Source organism: Hyla sarda, chromosome 4 (assembly GCF_029499605.1).
Source record: "Hyla sarda isolate aHylSar1 chromosome 4, aHylSar1.hap1, whole genome shotgun sequence".
Classification (NCBI taxonomy): domain Eukaryota; kingdom Metazoa; phylum Chordata; class Amphibia; order Anura; family Hylidae; genus Hyla; species Hyla sarda.
This window is the reverse complement of record NC_079192.1, coordinates 154,441,184-154,464,993: the sequence shown is the minus strand read 5'-3', so window position 1 is coordinate 154,464,993 and position 23,810 is coordinate 154,441,184. Positions and strand designations below refer to the sequence as shown.

General features: G+C 42.8%; 1 protein-coding gene across 4 annotated transcripts in view; it reads right to left on the bottom strand.

The window, feature by feature from the left end:
• Positions 1–14,407: 14,407 nt before the first annotated feature.
• The window catches only part of CHRNA7 (cholinergic receptor nicotinic alpha 7 subunit), a 247,095-nt gene continuing 237,692 nt past the window's right edge, over positions 14,408–23,810 (bottom strand). For all 4 annotated transcript variants that reach the window (XM_056572456.1, XM_056572459.1, XM_056572458.1 and 1 more), the window contains one exon: positions 14,408–18,607. In XM_056572456.1, the coding sequence (XP_056428431.1) occupies positions 18,083–18,607 (525 nt within the window). In that variant the 3' untranslated portion in view covers positions 14,408–18,082. The remainder of the gene's footprint in view (positions 18,608–23,810) is intronic.

Here is a 23,810-nt window from a genome sequence, read left to right as displayed (position 1 = left end):
TTCCTGGAAATGTCGGCAGTAGCAGTTAATCAGTGCGGACTCTTGGTGGGAAAATCAGCTAATCGGCAGTGCGGCAGTTTTTTTTATCAAGCATCCGGTGGAGATTTACATGGCCACATGCAAGATGTGTTGGCAGAAGGTGAGGCGTGGCCAGGGTCCCAATGTTGGCACCATGGCCCTGTTTCAACATACGCAGCATCACCATAAAGCGGCCTGGGAGAACCGTGACTCTGATGGGATGGTCCAGCCTGCTGCATCACACAGTGGCATGCCACTCCCTGTTTCAGCCAGCCAAGGCTCCACCACCTCAGCTGAAGGAAGCTGTGTTTTATACCTATCTTCTGTCGCTCCAGATGCTCCTGCTCCTCCTACTTTGAGCCAGTAATTCCACCAGCAATCCATCGGCGAAGCCATGTCCAAGAGATAACAGTATGCGCCCACTCATCCAACGGCGCAGAAGCTCAATGTGTCCAAGTTGATGGTGCTGCAGGGGCTCCCTTTTCAAGTGGTAGACTCTGCACCTTTCAGAAAACTGATGGCTTGTGTCGAGTCTTTGCGAAAAAGGCTATACCAGCCCTGCACAATTTTGTGGAAAAGAAGCTGGGCCAGCCCTTGAGCCTGTCGGTGTGTACCAAAGTGGATGGCTTGTGACAGTGTGCGACTCCGCCTCCTCATCCTCCACCGTGTCCTCAGCCTCCACTGCACGGACAAGTCTCAGTGCACCTCCAGCATACAATGTTTGCATTGCACGGTGGTGTCACACTGTTCTTCATATGATTTGCCTTAGCGAACGGAGTCACACAAGGGAGGAACTGCTAAAAGTAATTCCTCAAGAAATCAAATCATAGCTTACCCCACTAAAACTGGAAATGGGAACCATGGTGACTGACAGCGGGAAGAACATCTTGTCTGCGCTGCGACAAGGAAGCCTGAGCCATGTGCCCTGTATGGCACACGTGTTCAATCTGGTTGTCAAGTGTTTCCTGAAGTGTTCCCCCCATTTGCAAGACATCCTAACAATGGGAAGGAAATTTTGCACGAACTTCAGCCACTTGTACACCACAAAGCACTCTTCTTGAGCTGCAGCGTCAGAACGGCATCCCCCAAAATAGTCTGATTCGTGAGAGGAAGGTCTATGCGCTGAAGGAAGCCCGGACATGGGCTGAAATTCACTTACAGCCTGGAGAGTGTTGAGCGCGTCCGAAGAAAGTGCACTTTGGGTGATTTGAAATTCTGTAATTTCTACTTTTTTGCAAAGACTCTATTTTTCATGTTGAGAATGTTTTAAACATTTTTTCACTAAAGCAATTTATAAAGCAATTAAGTTGTTGGTGGCGTTTTTTCACAATTGCTACTTGGATTCTCAGTGAGTTTGAGCCCTCACTATTGAAAAATGCAGGACACCCACCCTAGTGCGAATAGATGACATATATAATATATTTGCTTAACTTCTATGTCAACCAGTGGTAGCTCATACGTGACACCGGTCGTTTGCTCAGGCCCTTTGAGGATGCCACATTATTAGCTAGTTGCCAGGATTACAGGATGATCGACGTCATTCCACTGCTTCATTTCCTGGAATTGATGGCTGGTCAGGGCACTGAAGACCTGGCGCCTACATCTCATGGCTACATGAGCCCTGTGGGGGCTGAACTGGATGAGGAGGAGGGAGGGGCACAGTGGAAGACAGTTTAGGATTCATGAAATGGGCGGTTTTTCTAGTCATCTGACAGGAGAGAAGGAGCAGAAGCAGCCAGAGGAGCTAGAGGGTTATGAGGAAGGCAAGACAGATGACCCAGACACACCGTGGCAGTATGCAGTGGAGATGGAGGCAGGGAGTCCCTCCGAGTCACTTGCACAAACAGCACAATGCATGTTCAGTTGCTTGCGTAGTGACCGCCGAATTGTCACCATTCGGCAGCGGGATGACTTTTGGCTCTCCACCTTATTGGAACTTCTACTGCAAAATGTGAGCCTTTTTTACACCCACTGAGAGGGAGGAAAAACTGACCTACTTCAGAGACATCCTACATAGTCAAACAGTATAAAAAATGGTTTATGCACTCACCTCACCATAGAAATTACCTTTCGTATTACATTTCATCAGCTATTGGCATGGAAAGGAGGATGAACCACACAACCGAAGCTGAGCGGAGTGACGGCAACAAGCCAGTGCGCTTCATCCTCCTTTCCATGCCAGTAGCCGGTGAAATTTAAGAAGAATGGTCATTTCTATGGTGAGTGCATAAACCCTTTTTTCTACTGTTTGTATACTTTGGACATTGTTCATTCTGGTTTAATGCACAACATAGCCTCCACCCTGATTACCATTGTTTTCTACATGGCATTTTCACATCTATGGTATGCTCAGCAGTGGTGACACCCCATCTTTTCTCTTGCCTAGAAGTATCCTGCATAGTCAGTTGGCCGATGCCTATTGGCGCCATCGTCCATACTCTCGCAGGTCTTACTCGGGGAGTCCTCTGCGCTCACCTTCCACTGGCATTGCTGCTGGGGAGGGGAGGGGTGGGGTGGTAGGAGCAGTACCAGCTCCATCAACAGCAGCCTGAGTCTACAGTCGCTGATGAGTACCTTTCTTCACCTGCATAGTGAAGCAACTCATCAGCAGCAGGTAGACCTGGAGCAGGACCTGAACCAGCAGGTGGTGGCATACCTTGACATGCCCATGCCAAACCACCTTGAAGATCCGCTGGACTTCTGTGCAGCCAAACTTAATTTGTGGCCACAACTAGCAGAGTTTGCTCTGGAAAAGCTGTCCTGCCTGGCCAGTAGTGTTCCGCGCGAATATTTGCATTTCAAATTTTTATCGCGAATATCGCAAATTCGTAAATTTGCGAATATTGAGAATATATTAGCTATATATTCAAAATTAGGAATGTTCACTTTTTTACCCATATGGGCATATTCACGTATGCGCATATTCGAATATGCACATATTCGCATATGTGAATATTCGCATATTCCTTCTTTTCACTTGTGGGCCAATTAGAATGATGCAAATACACTTGTCAGAGGGTATCAACAATATCCCTAGCAACCAATAGTAAAGTTGCCCTCCCCCTAACTGTTTTTTTCCTCGAATACACGAATATGCACATATGTGAATATAAAGAATATGCGAAATTCGCGAATATAGGACGAATATTCGTATATATATTCACGAAATATCGCAAATTCGAATATGGCCAATGCCGCTCATCACTACTGGCCAGTAACGTGCTATCAGACTGGGTGTTTAGTGCGGCTGGGGGCCATAGTCTCGTCTGTCCACAAAAAATGTGGAGAGACAGACCTTTGTGAAGATGAATCAGGCATGGATCAGCCAGGATTTCCACCCACCAATGCATCAGAGTAGATTGACCACGGTGCCACACCGACACTTCACAAATATGGATAGTGCAAAACATATTTAACGTGCTGCTAAGAGGAGGTTCCTGTGTGGAGCTGGCCTTTTTAGGGTGAGTAACACTGGCCAAGAAGGGAATTAATAATGAGAGAGTAGGGCCTTACATTGGAAGTTTTTACCCCAACCTGTTACAATTAACCATACGTTGTTCCCTTCCTCGTTCGCTTTGCATCAATACTCGGTGGTGTAGGTGGCCCATGGTGTTTTTTGCACACCTTTCCTTTTGTTTTCTTATTCTAAGTATATTATTAAAAGTTAAGTTTTACGTAATGCATATCCTTAATACTTATGTGTGCACACTAACACTTTTACAAAAGAGACGTTTTCTTCTGCCTACCTGCCTCAGTTACTATTCTGATCCTGCCTCCCGCTTGAAGCCACACATCTGATGCCAAGTTCTCCTTTTTCAGCCACCTTTGTAACCAGGTACTTAAATTGCCACCCACTGCCCCACTATGTCACCAGGTCACTTTCAGGACTCTTGATGCTGCTGATGCCACCTCCAGGCTATTTAATTTTGCCACCATATGTTCTCCTCATGCTCATGCCAGCTCCAGGCTGTCTCATTCTGCCACCATATGTTCTCATGCTGCTGCCAGCTCCAGGCTGTCTCATTCTGCCACCATAGGTTATCATGCTGATGCCAGCTCCAGGCTGTCTCATACTGCCACCATATGTTCTCCTCATGCTGCTGCCAGCTCCAGGCTGTATCATTCTGCCACCATATGTTCTCCTCATGCTGCTGCCAGCTCCAGGCTGTCTCATTCTGCCACCATATGTTCTCCTCATGCTGCTACCAGCTCCGGGCTGTCTCATACTTCCACTATATGTTCTCCTCATGCTGATTCCAGCTCCAGGCTGTCTCATTCTGCCACCATATGTTCTCCTCACTGTGATGCCAGCGCCAGGCTGTCTCATACTGCCACCATATGTTCTTCTCATGCTGCTGTCACTTACAGGCTGTCTCATTCTGCCACTATATGGTCTCCTCATGCTGCCGCCAACTCCATGCTTTGTCATTCAGCCACTATATGGTCTCCTCATGCTTCCGCCACCTCCAGGCTGTGTCATTCAGCCACTATATGGTCTCCTCATGCTGCCACCAACTCCAGGCTGTGTCATTCAGCCACTATATGGTCCCACCTTCATCACCGGGTACTGGTATGTTCTCCTCATGCTGTTGCCACCTGCAGGCTGTCTCATTCTGCCACTATATGGTCTCCTCATGCTTCCACCACCTCCAGGCTGTGTCATTCAGCCACTATTTAGTCCCACCTTTATCACTGGGTACTGTTATTGCCACCCACCACCCTACTTTGTCACAGGGTCACTTTCAGGACCCCTGATGCTGTTGATGCCACCTCCAGGCTGTCTCATTCTGCCACCATATGTTCTCTTCATGCTGATGCCACCTCCAGGCTTTCTCATTCTGCCACCATATGTTCTCCTCATGCTGATGCCACCTCCAGGCTGTCTCATTCTACCACCATATGTTCTCATGCTGATGCCAGCTCCAGGCTGTCTCATACTGCCACCATATGTTCTCCTCGTGATGCTGCCAGCTCCAGGCTGTCTTATTCTGCGACCATATGTTCTCCTCATGCTGCTGCCAGCTCCAGACTGTCCCATACTTCCATTATATGTTCTACTCATGCTGATGCCAGCTCTAAGCTGTCTGATACTGCCACCATATGTTCTCCTCATGATGCTGCCAGCTCCAGGCTGTCTCATTCTGCCACCATATGTTCTCATGCTGCTGCCAGCTCCAGGCTGTCTCATTCTGCCACCATAGGTTATCATGCTGATGCCAGCTCCAGGCTGTCTCATACTGCCACCATATGTTCTCCTCATGCTGCCAGCTCCAGGCGGTATCATTCTGCCACCATATGTTCTCCTCATGCTGCTGCCAGCTCCAGGCTGTCTCATTCTGCCACCATATGTTCTCCTCATGCTGCTACCAGCTCCGGGCTGTCTCATACTTCCACTATATGTTCTCCTCATGCTGATTCCAGCTCCAGGCTGTCTCATTCTGCCACCATATGTTCTCCTCACTGTGATGCCAGCGCCAGGCTGTCTCATACTGCCACCATATGTTCTTCTCATGCTGCTGTCACTTACAGGCTGTCTCATTCTGCCACTATATGGTCTCCTCATGCTGCCGCCAACTCCATGCTTTGTCATTCAGCCACCATATGGTCTCCTCATGCTTCCGCCACCTCCAGGCTGTGTCATTCAGCCACTATATGGTCTCCTCATGCTGCCACCAACTCCAGGCTGTGTCATTCAGCCACTATATGGTCCCACCTTCATCACTGGGTACTGGTATGTTCTCCTCATGCTGTTGCCACCTGCAGGCTGTCTCATTCTGCCACTATATGGTCTCCTCATGCTTCCACCACCTACAGGCTGTGTCATTCAGCCACTATTTAATCCCACCTTCATCACTGGGTACTGGTATTGCCACCCACCACCCTACTTTGTCACAGGGTCACTTTCAGGACTCCTGATGCTGTTGATGCCACCTCCAGGCTGTCTCATTTTGCCACCATATGTTCTCTTCATGCTGATGCCACCTCCAGGCTTTCTCATTCTGCCACCATATGTTCTCCTCATGCTGATGCCACCTCCAGGCTGTCTCATTCTACCACCATATGTTCTCATGCTGATGCCAGCTCCAGGCTGTCTCATACTGCCACCATATGTTCTCCTCATGATGCTGCCAGTTCCAGGCTGTCTTATTCTGCCACCATATGTTCTCCTCATGCTGCTGCCAGCTCCAGGCTGTCCCATACTTCCATTATATGTTCTACTCATGCTGATGCCAGCTCTAAGCTGTCTGATACTGCCAACATATGTTCTCCTCATGATGCTGCCTGCTCCAGGCTTTCTCATTCTGCCACCATATGTTCTCCTCATGCTTATGCCACCTCCAGGCTGTGCCATTCAGCCACTATATGGTGTCCTCTTGCTACTGCCAATTTCAGGTTGTGTCATTAAGCCACTATATGGTCTCCTCATGCTGATGCCACCTCCAGGATCTGTCATTGTGCCACTCTGCGACAGTGATTCTAATAGCGGCGCCTCTAATCTGCATGTCATACTGAATAATAGTATTATTTCACTAACCCAGCACACATCCTATGCTTGTTACATTAAGGCAAAGTGTTTCACACCCCCTATTGAGGCTCTCTGTAGGCCAGAAATAGCTGTTAATAGAGCTTTGCTGCAAATAAGTAAGGGCCCTTTTCTCAACCCTGGGCATAGATGTCTGGAGGGGATAGGTAGGGAGGCCTCTTTCATTCTTCTGCACTATCTCACAAGCAACCAAGGATCTGGCGGCGAGGGATTTGAAAAGATGAATGCTGGTATAAAAGTTTTCCACATAAAGGTGGTAACTGGTAACCCTTATCCAGCAATGGGTGCAAAAGTCCCCACTCAAGTTTCCTGCTAACTCCTAGAGTGGGGGGGACATTCTGGAGGTTCAAGATGGGAATCTTGTCTTACTCTAAACTTTTGAGTGTACCCTGAGGTACTCTCACAGAGGTTATAGAGTTTCACGCCATACCTCAGCCACTATATGGTCTCCTCATGCTGCCACCAACTCCAGGCTGTGTCATTCAGCCACTATATGGTCCCACCTTCATCACCGGGTACTGGTATGTTCTCCTCATGCTGTTGCCACCTGCAGGCTGTCTCATTCTGCCACTATATGGTCTCCTCATGCTTCCACCACCTCCAGGCTGTGTCATTCAGCCACTATTTAGTCCCGCCTTCATCACTGGGTACTGGTATTGCCACCCACCACCCTACTTTGTCACAGGGTCACTTTCAGGACTCCTGATGCTGTTGATGAAACCTCCAGGCTGTCTCATTCTGCCACCATATGTTCTCTTCATGCTGATGCCACCTCCAGGCTTTCTCATTCTGCCACCATATGTTCTCCTCATGCTGATGCCACCTCCAGGCTGTCTCATTCTACCGCTATATGTTCTCATGCTGATGCCAGCTTCAGGCTGTCTCATACTGCCACCAAATGTTCTCCTCATGATGCTGCCAGCTCCAGGCTGTCTTATTCTGCCACCATATGTTCTCCTCATGCTGCTGCCAGCTCCAGGCTGTCCCATACTTCCATTATATGTTCTACTCATGCTGATGCCAGCTCTAAGCTGTCTGATACTGCCAACATATGTTCTCCTCATGATGCTGCCAGCTCCAGGCTTTCTCATTCAGCCACCATATGTTCTCCTCATGCTTATGCCACCTCCAGGCTGTGCCATTCAGCCACTATATGGTGTCCTCTTGCTACTGCCAATTTCAGGTTGTGTCATTAAGCCACTATATGGTCTCCTCATGCTGATGCCACCTCCAGGATCTGTCATTGTGCCACTCTGCGACAGTGATTCTAATAGCGACGCCTCTAATCTGCATGTCATACTGAATAATAGTATTATTTCACTAACCCAGCACACACCCTATGCTTGTTACATTAAGGCAAAGTGTTTCACACCCCTATTGAGGCTCTCTGTAGGCCAGAAATAGCTGTTAATAGAGATTTGCTGCAAATAAGTAAGGGCCCTTGTCTCAACCCTGGGCATAGATGTCTGGAGGGGATAGATAGGGAGGTCTCTTTCATTCTTCTGCACTATCCCACAAGCAACCATGGATCTGGCGGCGAGGGATTTGAAAAGATGAATGCTGGTATAAAAGTTATCCACATAAAGGTGGTAACTGGTAACCCTTATCCAGCAATGGGTGCAAAAGTCCCCACTCAAGTTTTCTGCTAACTCCCAGAGTGGGGGGGGACATTCTGGAGGTTCAAGATGGGAATCTTGTCTCACTCTAAACTTTTGAGTGTACCCTGAGGTACTCTCACAGAGCTTATAGAGTTTCACGCCATACCTCGCCCGCTTAGTGGGAATGTATTGGCGGAAGATGAGTCTCCCTTTAAAGCTAATGAGATACTCATCAATAGAAACCTCCCTTTGGGGTACATAGGGCTCCATAAATTTGGCCCCAAAGTGATCGATAACAGGTCTGAGTTTGTACAGGTGGTCACACGCAGAATCACTTTGAGGGGGACATGCTGCATTATCAGAGTAATGCAAGCATTTCCGTATGGCCTCAAAACATCCCCGTGTCATGGCCATAGTGTAGATTGGGGTCTGGTTCGGACAGCCCCACTCCAGTATTGCCTGACACTAGGCTTTTTGACTAGGCCCATGTGTAGCACGAGGCCCCAATATGTCCTCATATCGGCAGCACTGACAGGGGTCCATCCATTTAGCCTAGCCAAAAGTAAATCTGAGTGGTGGGCAACAAACTGTTGGGCGTACAGGTTTGGCAGCTCCACCATTAGATTGACAAAGTCGTCACTGAAAAAATAACTGAAAGTCCAATTGAGTTCATACGACAATGTCAATCTGGATTTCTGGGTAGCCAACAAATCCAGGATTCACGGGTTGATAATCCTCTGGGGCAGTCCAGACAAGTTCACCAGTAAAGGGCAAAGGTAAACTTCCCTGAGGATTGGAAAACTAGTACGGGCGCCAGGGTCGCTCGTGCTACTGTGGTGCACTGGTATACTTGTATGGGGGGGTTGGTGGTGTCTCCGCCACCTTCTAGGGGGCTCATCATCACCAAATGATCAGGAGGACGAGGTAGACAACAGAAAGGTGGGGTCTTCCTCACCCTCACTGGCACTTTCGATATATGCCTCATCCACTGAAAATACCCTGCAGGTTATTTTATCAACTTCTAAGGGGGGGGGGGGGGGGCATTAATCCCCGAAAAAACGTCTACACCCAAAAAAAACCTGATTAAGAACTGCACTGATCAGCATTGGGGTGGGAAATTCGCTAACAGTTGCTGGCTGCTCTTCCATAGCGAAGAGGGTCCGGCCAATGTTAGTGAAAAAAAAGGTCTGCGCCTAAAAAAAAGGTTGGAGCAGACCACGGCACCCTAAAGAAGGGCCTGGGTCACACAGCTAAAGGTGCTGCAGACCCTCAGACACTGACTTTGGGGGCGCTACAGCAAAATAAAAATTTGATCTTTTTTAATCTTTATTTTTCGTTTTTTACACACCTACACTATCCCTGCCTGCACTTAATCTGACCATCAGCTAATCCAGTGTCGGATGGCACAAATGTTACCTAGAAGGGCATGGATTGGCAGTGTGGGTGGGCAGAGTGGGTTAGCGGGAGGTTACCCCTCCCACCATTGCCGGTGATTGGTAGTTCGTTCTGACCAACCAATCAAAGCGGTCCTGGCGGGTAGCATCATTGCCACCTACATATGAAGGGTGGTGGGTGGTGTGTCTTACACCACCCATCACCCTCCTCTTCTGGGTCATCAGGTCCCGAATTCAGGACCCGAATGACCCTGAATTGCAGCAATCACCATTTCAGTTCCCCCCCTAGGCATTGTTCGGGGATGCTTGCGGAATGATTTGATCAGAAATGCCGAGGTTGTACAGGTACCAAAGACCGAGGGCTTACCCCTACAGCCTTAGTCTTTAAGGTGTTAAGATATAAAGTCACTAGCAAAAAAATTATGCTACTGTTCTCCCTTCCTGTTGCTTTTTATTTCAGGTCAACATCTAAATGTAAGCAGCATGTGCAATGTTCCAATAGAAAGCTGCAGAACAGAAGTTGATGGCTTTGTGGAATTTCAGGATAAGTGCAAGAGATTACAGAAATTCAAGTCCATAAATGTACACTGGTGTCTGTACTAATGTAGCATACTGTAATCTTGCAGTACATCTGTAACATATGCCAAGTGAGACAGAACATACTATATGAAGCAATATTAAAAGCTCATTTACCCAATTACATTGCTGCTTTAAATGTCACCAGATGCAATACCAAAAGAACCAGATGTGATGGGAAAAATACCTAATTACCTCATTTACTCTGTATCTCTGATATAAATCACCTATTGAGAATACACTTTCTTTTATTTGAGAAAAGATGAAAAAAATTGTTTATCCTTCACCATAATGTCGCATAAACATCATCATATAAACCATAAGAAGGCAAAAAACAGATAGGTCTGTCATGGTACATTAACATACAGATACATAAGCATAGCTTGAAGCTTTTGGTCTACAATCCAAAATCTGTAGCAGGACCTCTCCACCTAAAATGTTCCATTTATAATACTAGTGTCTTCAATTCTCTTATGGCAGAAAGGTCTTTAGGTGATCCCCTCGGGTTCAATCGTAGGGTTGTGTGCTACATCTTCACCATCATAAATAATTCTGTTTGCCGGGAGTAAGGTCAAATGCAACTTTTAAAGATAGGACATACAAACAATGACAGTTTTGAGAGGTTACAATACTATATATGTCTTATGTATAGATATTTGTGTCATTTTATTTACATTGAAGGATACATATGCAAATAACAAAAATGACATAAAATAACAGATGTGCAATGTGTACATTTACAATATATAACAAGTTTTGTGTCTGCAAAATTCTGCAGGAAAAAACTGTTCTTTTTTGTTTGTTTGTTTTTTTAAACAATCGTGTTGGAAACATTTGTCACATTGTACACCTGACAAATGTTAAACATTTCAGGGATTTCTGCCTCTTTTTTTGAAAATCTTAAAAAATAAAGCATTTCTTTGTCTTTTTTTTTTTTCAAAATCATTGCTTAAAGGAGTACTCCACTGCCTCAGCATTCAGAACAATTTGTTCCGAACTCTGGGTTCAGGCTGCGGGTGTCGTGACGTCACACCATGCCCCCCCAATGCAAGTCTATGGGTGGGGGCGTGACATCACGACCCCCCGTAGCCAGCACCCAGCATTCAGAACAAAAAGTTCCGAATGCTGGGGCAGTGGAGTACCCCTTTAAGTGATTTTTGGCACTACAGTTTATTACTATATAGAAGGTCACTTATCATTTATCTAAAATATTCTGAAACCGAATATAGCATTTTTTTTGCTATTCCACTTATGAAAAATCCCAACAAATACATTTCCCTATATTTCCATCACCACCTTACTGCCAACTGCTTTTTGCCATATCGGATGCTGTCATGCCATAAAGAACCTGTGAACAATCTATGCTGAATATTTTATTTGTATAGGCTATATTCCTATCTAGTATACAATAAATACAATTGAGATTTATGATAACTTTCATTAATTTGGCCAGCATATGATTAGACCATACAGGTAGAAAATGTACTAAATGTATTAGCGTGGCATGGGTTGTGTGATAAAGTTTGCTTGATATACTAGTTATTTTTTTCTTAAGCCATCTTGTTTTGGCTGACTTACCTGATACTAATATTTTTTTTCGCAAAAATAAAGTTAGCCCATTTATGCCACATACCCTATTTATATACTTATGCCTAGTATGGTGTTCGAAATGTCTAAAACACAAAAGCACAGTAAGTATGCCAGTTTTATTTGAAGCAGAATTCTGGTACATATTGCTTAGTAAATAACCACTTTTTTGCATTTTTTTATGTTGCAGATGAAAAAAGTTCAAGAAAAAGTATATTTCCCTCTTATTCTGCACATAATAACCCATAATTTGAATTAGACAGTATCATTTTAGAATTGCTTTCAAATTGTGTTTCTTGTATTTCTCTTGATCATCTCTGAGATGTTTCTACACCTTGATTGCAGTTACCTGTGGTAAATTCAGGTGATTTGACAGGATTTGAAAAGTCACAGCTTTGTCTGACAATGTATAGCAGCGAATAAAAACAAGCCATGAGGGGGAAAGAACTGCCCGTAGTGATCAGAGACAGGATTGTGTGGAGGCTGTGTCCTCCATAATTCTAAAATGGCCACTCCACCAAACTAAGTAATTGTGGGAGAGGGGCCTTGGTAAAAGAAATAACCAACAATCTAATGGCTATTCTGGCTGAACTCCAAAAATCCCGAAAGTTCAACCATCACTGCAGCACTCCACCATCTGAGCTATATGGCACAGTTGCTAGAAAGAAGCCTCTCGTTGTTGAGAACATGAAAGCTCATCTGGAGTTTGCAAAACAAAATAGAGGAAACCAGACACCACTCATCATCTGCCCAATACCATCCCTACAGTGAAACATGGTTGTTGACACCATCATGCTGTTTTTTTCCGTACCTGGGACAGGGAGATGGGTCAGCATTGAGGGATAGCTGAATGGAGAAAAACACAAATATATTTAAATTAAAATCTAATCTTAACCATTGATTCTCGAACAAGACAATGCCGAGACAAGTAAGGAGTGGTGTCACGATTCGGCTGGCTAGAGGTGGATCCTCTGTGCCAGAGAGGGATTGGCGTGGACCGTGTTGGTGGACCGGTTCTAAGTTGCTACTGGTATTCACCAGAGCCCGCCGCAAAGCGGGATGGTCTTGCAGCGGCGGTAGCAACCAGGTCGTATCCACCAGCAACGGCTCAACCTCTCTGACTGCTTAAGATAGGCGCGGCACAAGGGAGTAGACAAGAGCAAGGTCGGATGTAGCAGAAGTTCAGGGCAGGCAGCAAGGATCGTAGTCAGGGGCAACGGCAGGAGGTCTGGAACACAGGCTAGGAACACATAAGGGAACGCTTTCACTGGCACAATGGCAACAAGATCTTGCAAGGGAGTGCAGGGGAAGTGATGTGATATAGCCAGGGAGCAGGTGGAAACCAATTAAGCTAATTGGGCCAGGCACCAATCATTGGTGCACTGGCCCTTTAAGTCTCAGAGAGCTGGCGCGCCCGCGCCCTAGAGAGCGGAGCCGCGCGCGCCAGCACATGACAGCAGGGGACCGGGACGGGTAAGTGAGTTGGGATGCGATTCGCGAGCGGGCGCGTCCCGCTGTGCGAATCGCATCCCCGACGGCCATGTCAGTGCAGCGCTCCCGGTCAGCGGGGCTGACCGGGGCGCTGCAGGGAGAGAGACGCCGTGAGCGCTCCGGGGAGGAGCAGGGACCCGGAGCGCTCGGCGTAACAAGTGGTTTATAGGCAACTCTTTGAATGTCCTTGTGTTGCCCAGACAAATCTTTAACTTTTAAACTCAATCAAAAACTCTTCTTATTCTCGAGTATACTACCAAAGAAAAATTGGAGTCATTTCATGAAAAGAGATCTTCTACAAAAGTGTGGGGGGGGGGGGGGTGAAGAAAAGACCAAGAGGTGGCACACTGAGCCCTTATATATATGCCTCAAAAACGTACAAACATTGTATTTATGCAAATAGACAGTGCAAAATATACAGTGCTACTACTTAAAGGGGTATTCCAGGCAAAAACATCTTATTCCCTATTCAAAGCAGCAGGCCCCCCGCGATCTCCCTGCAGCGCCTGTTTCTCCAGTTTCGGAAACCTCCAGGTCTCCGGGACTGGGAATGTGATGTCACGCCACACCCTCACTATTTATGTCTATGGGAGGGGCCGTCCCCTAGGGGATAATATTTTTTTTCCCAGAATGCCCCCTTAACCCAGGTACAGAAAGGAAGCTGTAGCAATACATATTTCAATTGCAATGAACAATGGGTTCCAGGGTACAGAGTGTGCCCTGGAACCCATTGTTCATTGCATTTGAAGTATGTATTGGTACAATAAACAATAAAAAAAACTTTAGCTCACCTTCCTATGTTCCTCCGTTGTGCCGTATCGGCTTCCCGTTCCTCCGGTGCTGCTCGGGTCCTTACTTTTTAGGCTCGAAACGTCCCACTGCGGTCAGCGTATCGCCGGTTGCAGAGATGTCCCGCCTCAGCATCTGCGGCTGGCGATACGCTGACCTCAGTATGACATTTCAAGGATAAGAAACAGGGACCCGAGCAGCGCTGGAGGAACGGGACACTGATAACGCCACAAAAGGGGAATGTAGGAAGGTGAGATAAATTTTTTTTTTTGTTTTTTTGATTTTCCAGCCCAGGTGCAGGGGAAGGAAGAAGTTTTTCGCTGCATTTCTCCTTTAAGTAGTACCATGGTTACATGCACTGTATATTTGCCTAACTACAATGTTTGTATGTTTTTGAGGTGTATATATATCAGGGCTCAGTGTGCCATCTTGTGATCTTTTCTTCCCCCCACTTTTGTAGAATATCTCCATGCATTTTACTAATTGTAAGCAATAAAACTATTTTGTATTTTCACGAAATTTCCTTTGGCAGTATATTGTGTTGTGGGATCTCATATAGCAATACCATATCTGGGCCATAGTGATGTAATTTTGTATAGCATATTTTTCATAGGTTACTTAACTAAACCCTAAATCTTTAAGTGACTCTTTATGGATATAATGTGGCCCTTATATGTGTTTGATGATTACATGTTTTATACTCGAGTACATATGGTAAGTAATGAGTAAAGAGTCTGAATATTTTTTTTCAATGCAATTTAGTTTTTCCTTTTTAATAAATTAGAATACATTTCTAACATTCTCTTTTCACTGTGTCACTATGGACTATTGAGTGCAGAATTATGGGGGAAACGTAAAATCCGCATCATAACAAAATGTGAAAAAGTGAAATGGTCTAAAAACATTCTGAGTGCACTGCAGGCTTGGTTCTGAATGCAATTACTGTGACCCCGCTGCTATTCCACTACTTCTACTAATTTCCAAATTGTACAAGGAAAGATATGTAAAAGAATTGCAAAAGGCTTAAATCCATATATCCATATTATGCTTTAAAGGGAATCCTAACACTTTTGATAGATAAAGCTGTTTATTCACTTTGTAATATAAAGATTGGATCCCATTTATCAAAACTTAGTTTTATCAGAGACAGTCATTACTTTCATTCTGCCCGAACCACAAGTCACTGCAGTGGCCTCCACCTCACCAGCCTTGATTGATAGATCTTTCCCTGTTTGGGTATCACAGGTTCCTTTTAAATAAATAAATATGCCCTATGTTTCTATTATGTTTACCATGGCAACATCCAGGGGTATAAATACATTGGCCCAGATTTATCAAACTGTGTGAGAGGAAAAATAGAGTGATTTTCAGAAAGCAGCCAATCACAGCTCAGCTTTCACTTTACCAGAGCTAGTTAGCTGAGCTGTGATTGGTTGCTGGGGGGAAAATGCCTCTATTTTTTCTCACACACAGTTTGATAAATCTGAGCCATTGTCTCCTCTTTTCTAGATAACTTAATATACAAATATGCTATATGTGTACATTTGTGACGTTAAGTTGATGTGCAAAAAAAAAAAAACGCAAAATTACAATTACAAAAGAGATCTGTAAATGTCCCTAAATATAGCCATGGCAACTAGAATGAAAACATTGAACCCTTTCATATTACTGGAAGTAGAAAAGAGGTTTATAACACAAAAGGGGAGATTTATCAAATCCTGTGGAGGGGAAAAGTTGCCCAGTTGCTTATAGCAACCAATCAGATCGCTTCTTTCATTTTGCAGAGGCCTTGTTAAAAATTAAAGACGCAATCTGATTGGTTGCTATGGGCAACTGGGCAACTGGGCAACTTTTCCTCTGGACAGGTTTTGATAAATCTCCCCCATAGTGACTTCTATTTTGTGACTAAACAGATTAAAGTTTAGTTTAGAACCTTTTAAAAAGTACTTTCATTTAGGTTACATTAATACAGTGGTCCCTCAAGTTACAATATTAATTGGTTCCAGGACGACCATTGTATGTTGAAACCATTGTATGTTGAGACCATAACTCTATGGAAACCTGGTAATTGGTTCTGAAGCCACCAAAATGTCATCCAAAAATAGGAAAAAGTGAGGATTAAAGAAAAATAAGCAGATAACTAATATAGATAAAGCAAGTCCTTACATATAAAAGTAAGAAAGATCTGCTGGGAGCTGTAAATCACTGTCAATGTCAGTGTTTCCCAAGCAGGGAGCCTCCAGCGGTTGCAAAACTACAACTCCCAGCATGCCCAGACAGCAAAAGGCTGTCCGGGCATGCTGGGAGTTGTATTTTTGCAACCGCTGGAGGCACCCTGGTTTGGAAACGCTGGTCTATGTAGAGGACAGGAGCTTCTTCAGGGTCCTGTACAGTACACAGTGTCCTAAAAAAGTAACATGGAGCCGCCCTCACCTGGTGTCCAAAGGAGCAGGTAAAGTGTACAGAACATGTAATACCTCCCTGTACTGTAGGGGGCGCTACCAGACATCAGTCAGTGCATACGCTTCAGTAATACAGGTATTTTACTAGTGAATGTCCATTCTGATTGGTCAGTTCTTCCAGCCATTGACATGTTTCACAGATCTGGACTGTCCATAGCATTGTATGTTGAGTCTGGTTTCAACCAGAAAAGACCATTGTATGTTGAAACTATTATATGTTGAGGCCATTGTAAGTTGAGGGATCACTGTACGTAGATAATCTGCTGCAGGTTTTCCGTGGTGGAAATTCCGATTGCAGATTTGCTGTGGATCCTTTGAAGTCAATGGGTAGCAATAGTAGTACTCAGAAATGTTTGGCTTCTAAATACTCCATAGAGAATCAATGGAGCACTGGCTGTGCATGCACAGTCTGTTCCTTTCATTTTGGGGTGATTTCTTATTTGTTCTGCTGATTGGCATCATAACAGTCAGACCTCCAACAATGGCCTAGTTTTCCCTTATGCCATAAATAGGGGATAACTTAAAATTTTAGCAACACCCCTTTAAAATGTACCAATGTATATGCATTCATAAAATGTTTGGTAAAGAAGACTGGTTCAATATAATGTTCCACACTACCATCTACATTGCAGTTATAGTACAGGGTAAGTTGACATGTGACTGATTTTATGTAGACCTTTATTTAACTGAAAATGAGTACTGTGCATCTAAATGGGCTTCTCTTTCATGTTAATGACATTACAAATATTTTTAGCTAAATGGTTAAATTACATCATTTCTACATAACGCTGTGTATGTCACTCTAAAGGTAATTAATGTCAGCCAAACCTACCAAATTCTATCTGGGACAGAGATAGGGGTGTTCAAACTTTCCCAAGGCCAGATGTCAAGAGAGAGAAGGATCGGGCTGCTGGATTTTAACATACCCCTCCTTTTGTTCTCAGTGGAGATATAAAGTACATGGTCAGTTTAAGGGTTATGGTGTATTAGGGCAAGCCCAATGTCATTGCACATGTATACTGCACCTCTTGTAGGCATCCGAGTAAAAATGTGCCATACATACACAAAAAATATATTATTTTTTACACTAAAATACATGCCTCCCTCTTGCAAATGCCTTTTTAAGCACTTTCTATATTTGATATAAATTTTCTACATACAAAAATAAAACCATAATCTTTATTCTTGGCCAGTTTAGCTATACTTTACTTTTTAACAATATATGGCGGTTTGTAAATAAATGTATATATATATATATCACACTGTGCTCAAGTGGTAGGGAAATAGGATAATACAACTCTTCTACTGATATATAAATTAGATACTATATACTGTACTATAAATATGCTTTCAACCTTATCTTACTATGCTTTTTGTCTATGTATACTGGTGACCAGAGGGAACAAGGCCACAAACCCTGTATGTGTAATTAAATAATATTCAATTCAATTAAAAAAATAAAAATAAATAAAAAATTATACAGTTTGAAGTTAAAGTCAGTTGGCACATATGCACAGTCATGCATGTCCCCAATGTGAGCATATGAGATCCTTTTGAGCATTGATTGTATAAAAAAGGTTCAATCTGGTGGACAACAGGGCTCAAAAAAAATTGAAATTGAAGTCAAGCAAAATCTTTAGACACTGCTTCTACAAAATTTGGAGCAGACATTAAAATTCCAATTGTACAAATGATGGTAAAGATAGAAAAAGCCATAAGACACAATCGGTCTACCACAGACGCTGCAAATTTCCACTCATTACAGATAGATTCATCTTCATCTTGGTCTCTGAACCTGTTGGCAATATATCGCAGCTCTTCTAAAATCTTGGTTAATTCATGTTCCCCTTCTGTGTGGCGTGGGTGGTGCAAAAGGTTGTCATCATGGGTTGGGGAACAGGCCATCCTGCCACATATTACTCCAGAATCGGTGGTAGGTGTGCAATGGATGCCTTCTAAACCACGGAAGCCAATGTAGAGCATGTTCCCATTACTTGACTGTTGACCACTTACTGTATTAACTTCAACACTTGCCATGCTACAACGGCGTTGCTTATTATTATGCTGGCAAACAGGTCTGACCTTATCTTCACCTGGTCTTTTCATTCTGAGGAACCATGCACACCAGTTTAGTAAAATAATTCTCGTCTAAGAAACCGGAAGAAAAGATAAAACAAGATAAAAGGTCAATCATTTTACAGTAACATGTCAAAAAGGACTTCAGCCTTTAGAACAACTATGGCATTACAAGATATTTATGGGAGAATGCTTAAAATCAGTGTTGGTAAACAACTGCCTCTACACAATGGGATGACAGCAAGGATTTATTGTATTTCAGGGTATGACAAAAAGATAAGAGCTAGCCTTATGTCAACAGCTTGAGAAAGACCTACAAATGTTCAAACATAAAAGGTTAGTAACCATGTAGCTACCATTTGAACTTTATGTGAAAAAATAAAAATCTGAAGTAATGGTTCGCACTTCAAGTTTATTGTGGACTTTAATAGCACTGGACGTTTTAAGATTTTTAGGAACCTGCATTTTGTAAAGTTAACCCTTCAGAGTAGTGACATGGTGATGTTAGTGCTCTTACTGCTGTTATTGAGCCCCTGACAGCCTTTTATGTAAGGCACATTTAATTTTCATTGTCTACGTTAAAGCGTGCCGATTATGTCACAGACAAAATAATGCTTCTATCTGTTACTTAATAGGTCATGTAGATCCTTTACATGGATTTTATGTGTCTAGCCTTTGTATTTGGCTTACAAATTCCTCTGTACTGCTGCTCACTCATTCTGACACCCACTGTTTAGGAAGGGAGATGTCTGAGGCAAGCACTTAGCCCACCATCACTCACCATGCATTCACTTTCTCCCTGAGTCTGCTGTGATGGGTCATTTCCTCACTGCAGGCTGCTCTATAACCCCCTCCTGTCTGTTTTCAGATAGAAGTCTGATAGGACAGGAGTAAGCACAGAGGAGTTCTAGTCCTGCCCTCACTTACTGGACTTTGCCCATGCCTGTGCTTCAGCAGGGGCAAAGATGATGCTGCAGCTTAACAGGAAAATGTTCTGGGTAGTATTGGGACCCTTAGTGGTCTTTTGTATATGCCATAATTTCTGAAAAAAGGACATAACATTTTTATGAAGTATATTATAAAGGTTAATGTTTTGCCAAGATGTATAATATATTTTAGGATGCAGGGCTGAGCTGTTTGCCAGTAATACATACACATAGACTTCTTCCTTTAGTTGTCTAGCCCATTACAGCACTTCACAACGTTTAGTCCTCACTGCTATGCCAGGACACAGTGCTGGTGAAAGTGCACTAAACTGACGGACTCTGTGCTGGAAGATGGATTACACAGTACAGCACTATAGATGAAATGTGAAGGGGAGAAGGAGTAACTAATGCACTAGGTGTGTAAGGTTCGATGTGAGCCGAAATTCAATATGCAGCAGCAATGATGAGGCTACATTTGCTGCTGGGAAGCTAAAGGGAAGGGGGGGGGGTTGAACTATGGCTCTGTGGACATACATGAGTGGAAGAACTGGTATTTACACAAGTGACAACCTGCCCTAATCTTTTTTTGGGTGGTGAGAGAGAGAAACCTTGATTTACCTTTGTGGATCATCTTCAGCAAATGGACTGGTTCAGTTTGCAGGAACTCAGCCCAGAATTTTTTCTCTCCTGCACATAGCACATGGCTATCCTCTGCCCCCACTTCCTGTGCTTTTTCCTTATCTAACTGTTGCTAGAGATAGAAATCCCTTGACAACAGGCAAAAGAGAACAGATTGCAAAGATGGGAGAAACCTAATGGCCAAGATTTTAGGGCTGTTTTTCAGGGGTAAGCAGTAATTTTTGGTAAATGAATTATTATTATTATTACTGACAAATACTATAAAGGCTATGATAGGCTATGGAGAAAAGTAGTTTGAAACAACAGTATTAAAATGTATTCTCTATTACGGTGTAATAAACCTATTGACTTTAATGGAGTCTGTCAGGGTTACAGCAAGAACAGCACAGCACACTGAATATTGTTACCATTAAAATACCGCAAACCACCACGGAAATTACAGTGAACCCCATTAACATAAGTATGAACAAAATCCTTATATGTCAAATGAAATTGCAAAGGCAACTATAACATTTTTAGTGCATCATTAAGCAGTATTCTCATTCTTGAAAATATGTATGCAAATTGGAAAATAAACTTCATGAGTTAAAATTCTTCTTGAGAGCACAATGAGGAAGAGACTTTGATACTGCAGAAAAAGTTTATTGAAGTCAAAGTCTACAGTCCGGAGTCCTCATCCATAGCCCCATCACTCATGCCATTGTTAAGGAGAGAGACAATTTGCACTGCTTTTCAAGAGGCAAACGGGCATTCAGCATTTGGAAAAAATAGACAAAGATATTTCCTTTTCTCTCAGCGTGTATTATAACAATTGCATGCTATGTGGCTGCCCGGGATGGATAAGTAAGTAGATAGTAGTGACTGAGACATAAAAGATTTATGGTGATGTGTATAATGTTATGCCACATTTACAGTTCTAGTCTAGGATTTTTATTTTTGGCTGTAGTTCCTCTCCACTCAAAGCATTTTTATTTTGAAAATGTATTGATTGAATTATTTCAAGTACATTGGGCACTTTTCTAGCATTTTCAAAGAATTTAGCCTTCATATTACTATTGATTTCAGTAAAACAATTTACATCATGACATCACGGTACCATGCAGACATCTATACATAATCATCACTAACTAGATGGGTTTTTATCTCCATGTACATTTTATTTATCCTTTAAGCTATTAACAGTCTGACAATGGACACAGGTTTTACTTCTAGCTTGTAGGATGCATTATTCTACTGATAAATAGCATAGCATATTAGGAACTGACATGCTCTATTACAGCCATGTGCAAAAGCATTTCCTCCTTTTGGAAGAATGTAATTGCACATTTGTCACTGTGAATAGTATCTGATTGTTGAATAAAGGCGAATATTAGAAAAAAGGGAACATGCATTTGTCTGAACACTCTTCTTTACAGAAACCATAATTTAGACAGTAGATTTCATGCACAAACTGTTCTTTTCAGTGTAGGCACAGTCTCATTATTGTGTCCAAATTAGGACTTTGATTAATCCAAAAACTCAATTATGTTATTACAGGAGGATCAACCTGGATTTCCTGATTCCTTAAAAAAAAAAAAAAAAAAAAAAAAAAGTAAGTTTAGGTTATTGTTTTGACTCTTCTGAACATCATCTGAAGCAACTTGGGTCGTACCATGAATAGTAAAGGTTAGGATCCCAATGCATTTGGCCCACCAAAATTTTACAGCTGAAAATTGCAAATGTATGCCACTGCACCCATTGAAAATCCTCCCCCTGTCCTATCCCATTAGGAAAAATATCTTATGGTAAATAATTGCATTTGAGTAATTTTATTTACCCTTTAACAATATCGAAAAGGTAACCAGTGCTTATGTCTAATAGTTGGGTGTCCAAGTAATGGCTTAAAATCCCCCTCACCTAATTCATGTTTAGTCAGGGACTAAGTCAGGGACATAAAGAGGTGGTCTTGCTTACACATGGCTCTGTCCTTTTAAAATCTTTGAGAGTAATATAAAAAGTATATGCTATAGTATATGCTAAAAGTATATTCTATTTGTATTTTCAAAGTACTTTCTTTATTAAAGGGGGTGTAAATAAGCACATGGCTAGATAAGGCTTATTTTAATTGTCCTCTACATGAATGCAATATAAGCCTTACTGTTAATGTCCAAATGTCGAGTGTCCTGGGGAGGGGGACATTACACAGCATTACAAGAGCCCAGGTAATTCTAGCCCATGCCACCATTTTTGTACCTGCATGCATTCACCCCCCCCCCCCCCCCTGTTAACTGACAGTCAAGTGGACAGGGGCTTGATGTACCTGCTCTTATGCGATGCTGGGAAATGCCTCTGAGCACTTGAGTCTCTTTAATTTAAAAAACAAGGCTTATATGTCTGATTCAGAGAGCTATTAAAATAAAAAAGTAAGCTTTGATTCATGATGCCTACTCCTTTCTAACATGTGCTTATTTACACCAGTTTTCATATTGGTAAGTCTGCTTTAAGCAATATGTCAAAATATTTCACTTTGGCTTGACAGATTTAGTTTAAATGGCATAAAAGGATTTTCAATTTGGTATTTGACATTGTGTGGACTCAAGAAGAACAATAAAGATCAGAAGGTATGATTGTAATTTTATTAATTACAGCAAACTCCATACACGACTCAATATATGCACCAACATTTGTCCAATACCAATATTTCAGTTTCCTTACATAAAACACGTACTTTATAAGCATGATCAATGAAAGATAAACAAAGGGTAACAGGAGCGCTTCCATGTGCAGGACCACCAGTGAGTATATAATAGGAAAGGTAAGTAATGTGCTCACCTTCTAAAGTTGTGCAATACAGAGGCACAACACTCAATAGACAGTAAGGAGATCGCACACAGTGCTATCTGGCTGCTGCAGGCATCCCACGCCGGTATGGCATGTAACAGATTGGAAACAAGCACAAAAGAATTTTTGTGAAGTCTTCCCGCACTGCCAAACCTCCAAGAATGGGATGGGGCTGCTGTTTATGTATAACAGATTTATTTAAACACACGCAATGCGTTTCAAGGCCGGGATGGCCTTTTCATCCGGCGTGCAAAACATATAAAATTGGCAGTATATATATAGGGAAAAAGGGAAATAGAAATGCACATCAAAAGTGGAAATGACCAAAAAATGGGAGGAGTACATGTCACAGGGAGTTTCACTATACAAGTACAACAAAAAGCGACAGATTACAATATAATACAACCACTAAAAATAAATTGATCTCCAATAAATAGATAAATACCAGTACAGAATAAAATTATCTAACAGTTCTCTCGATCATCTCATTAAGCCCTTCTGGATTCAAAGTGTTAATTTTAAAAATCCAGAAGGAGTCTCTGATGAAAAGGCCATCCTGGCCTTGAAACGCGTTGTGTGTTTTAAAATAAATCTGTTATACATAATCAGAAGCTCTATCCCATTCTTGGAGGTTTGGCAGTGTGGGGAAACTTCCCAAAAAATCTATTGTGCTTGTTCCTGATGAATGAAAGATAAAGGGATTTAGAACCAATCCCTATTATTTTAATTATGGTATTCCAATTATCCTATCTGCAGGAAACATTCTATTATCAGTGCTCATGTCTGGTTTGTGTATCGGAAACGATGAGTGCTTCTCCGATGTGACTGCAGTTCTGCTTTGTTACTTAGAAGCCAATCTGCTTGCAATTTATGTAAGAAGCATCTGAGTC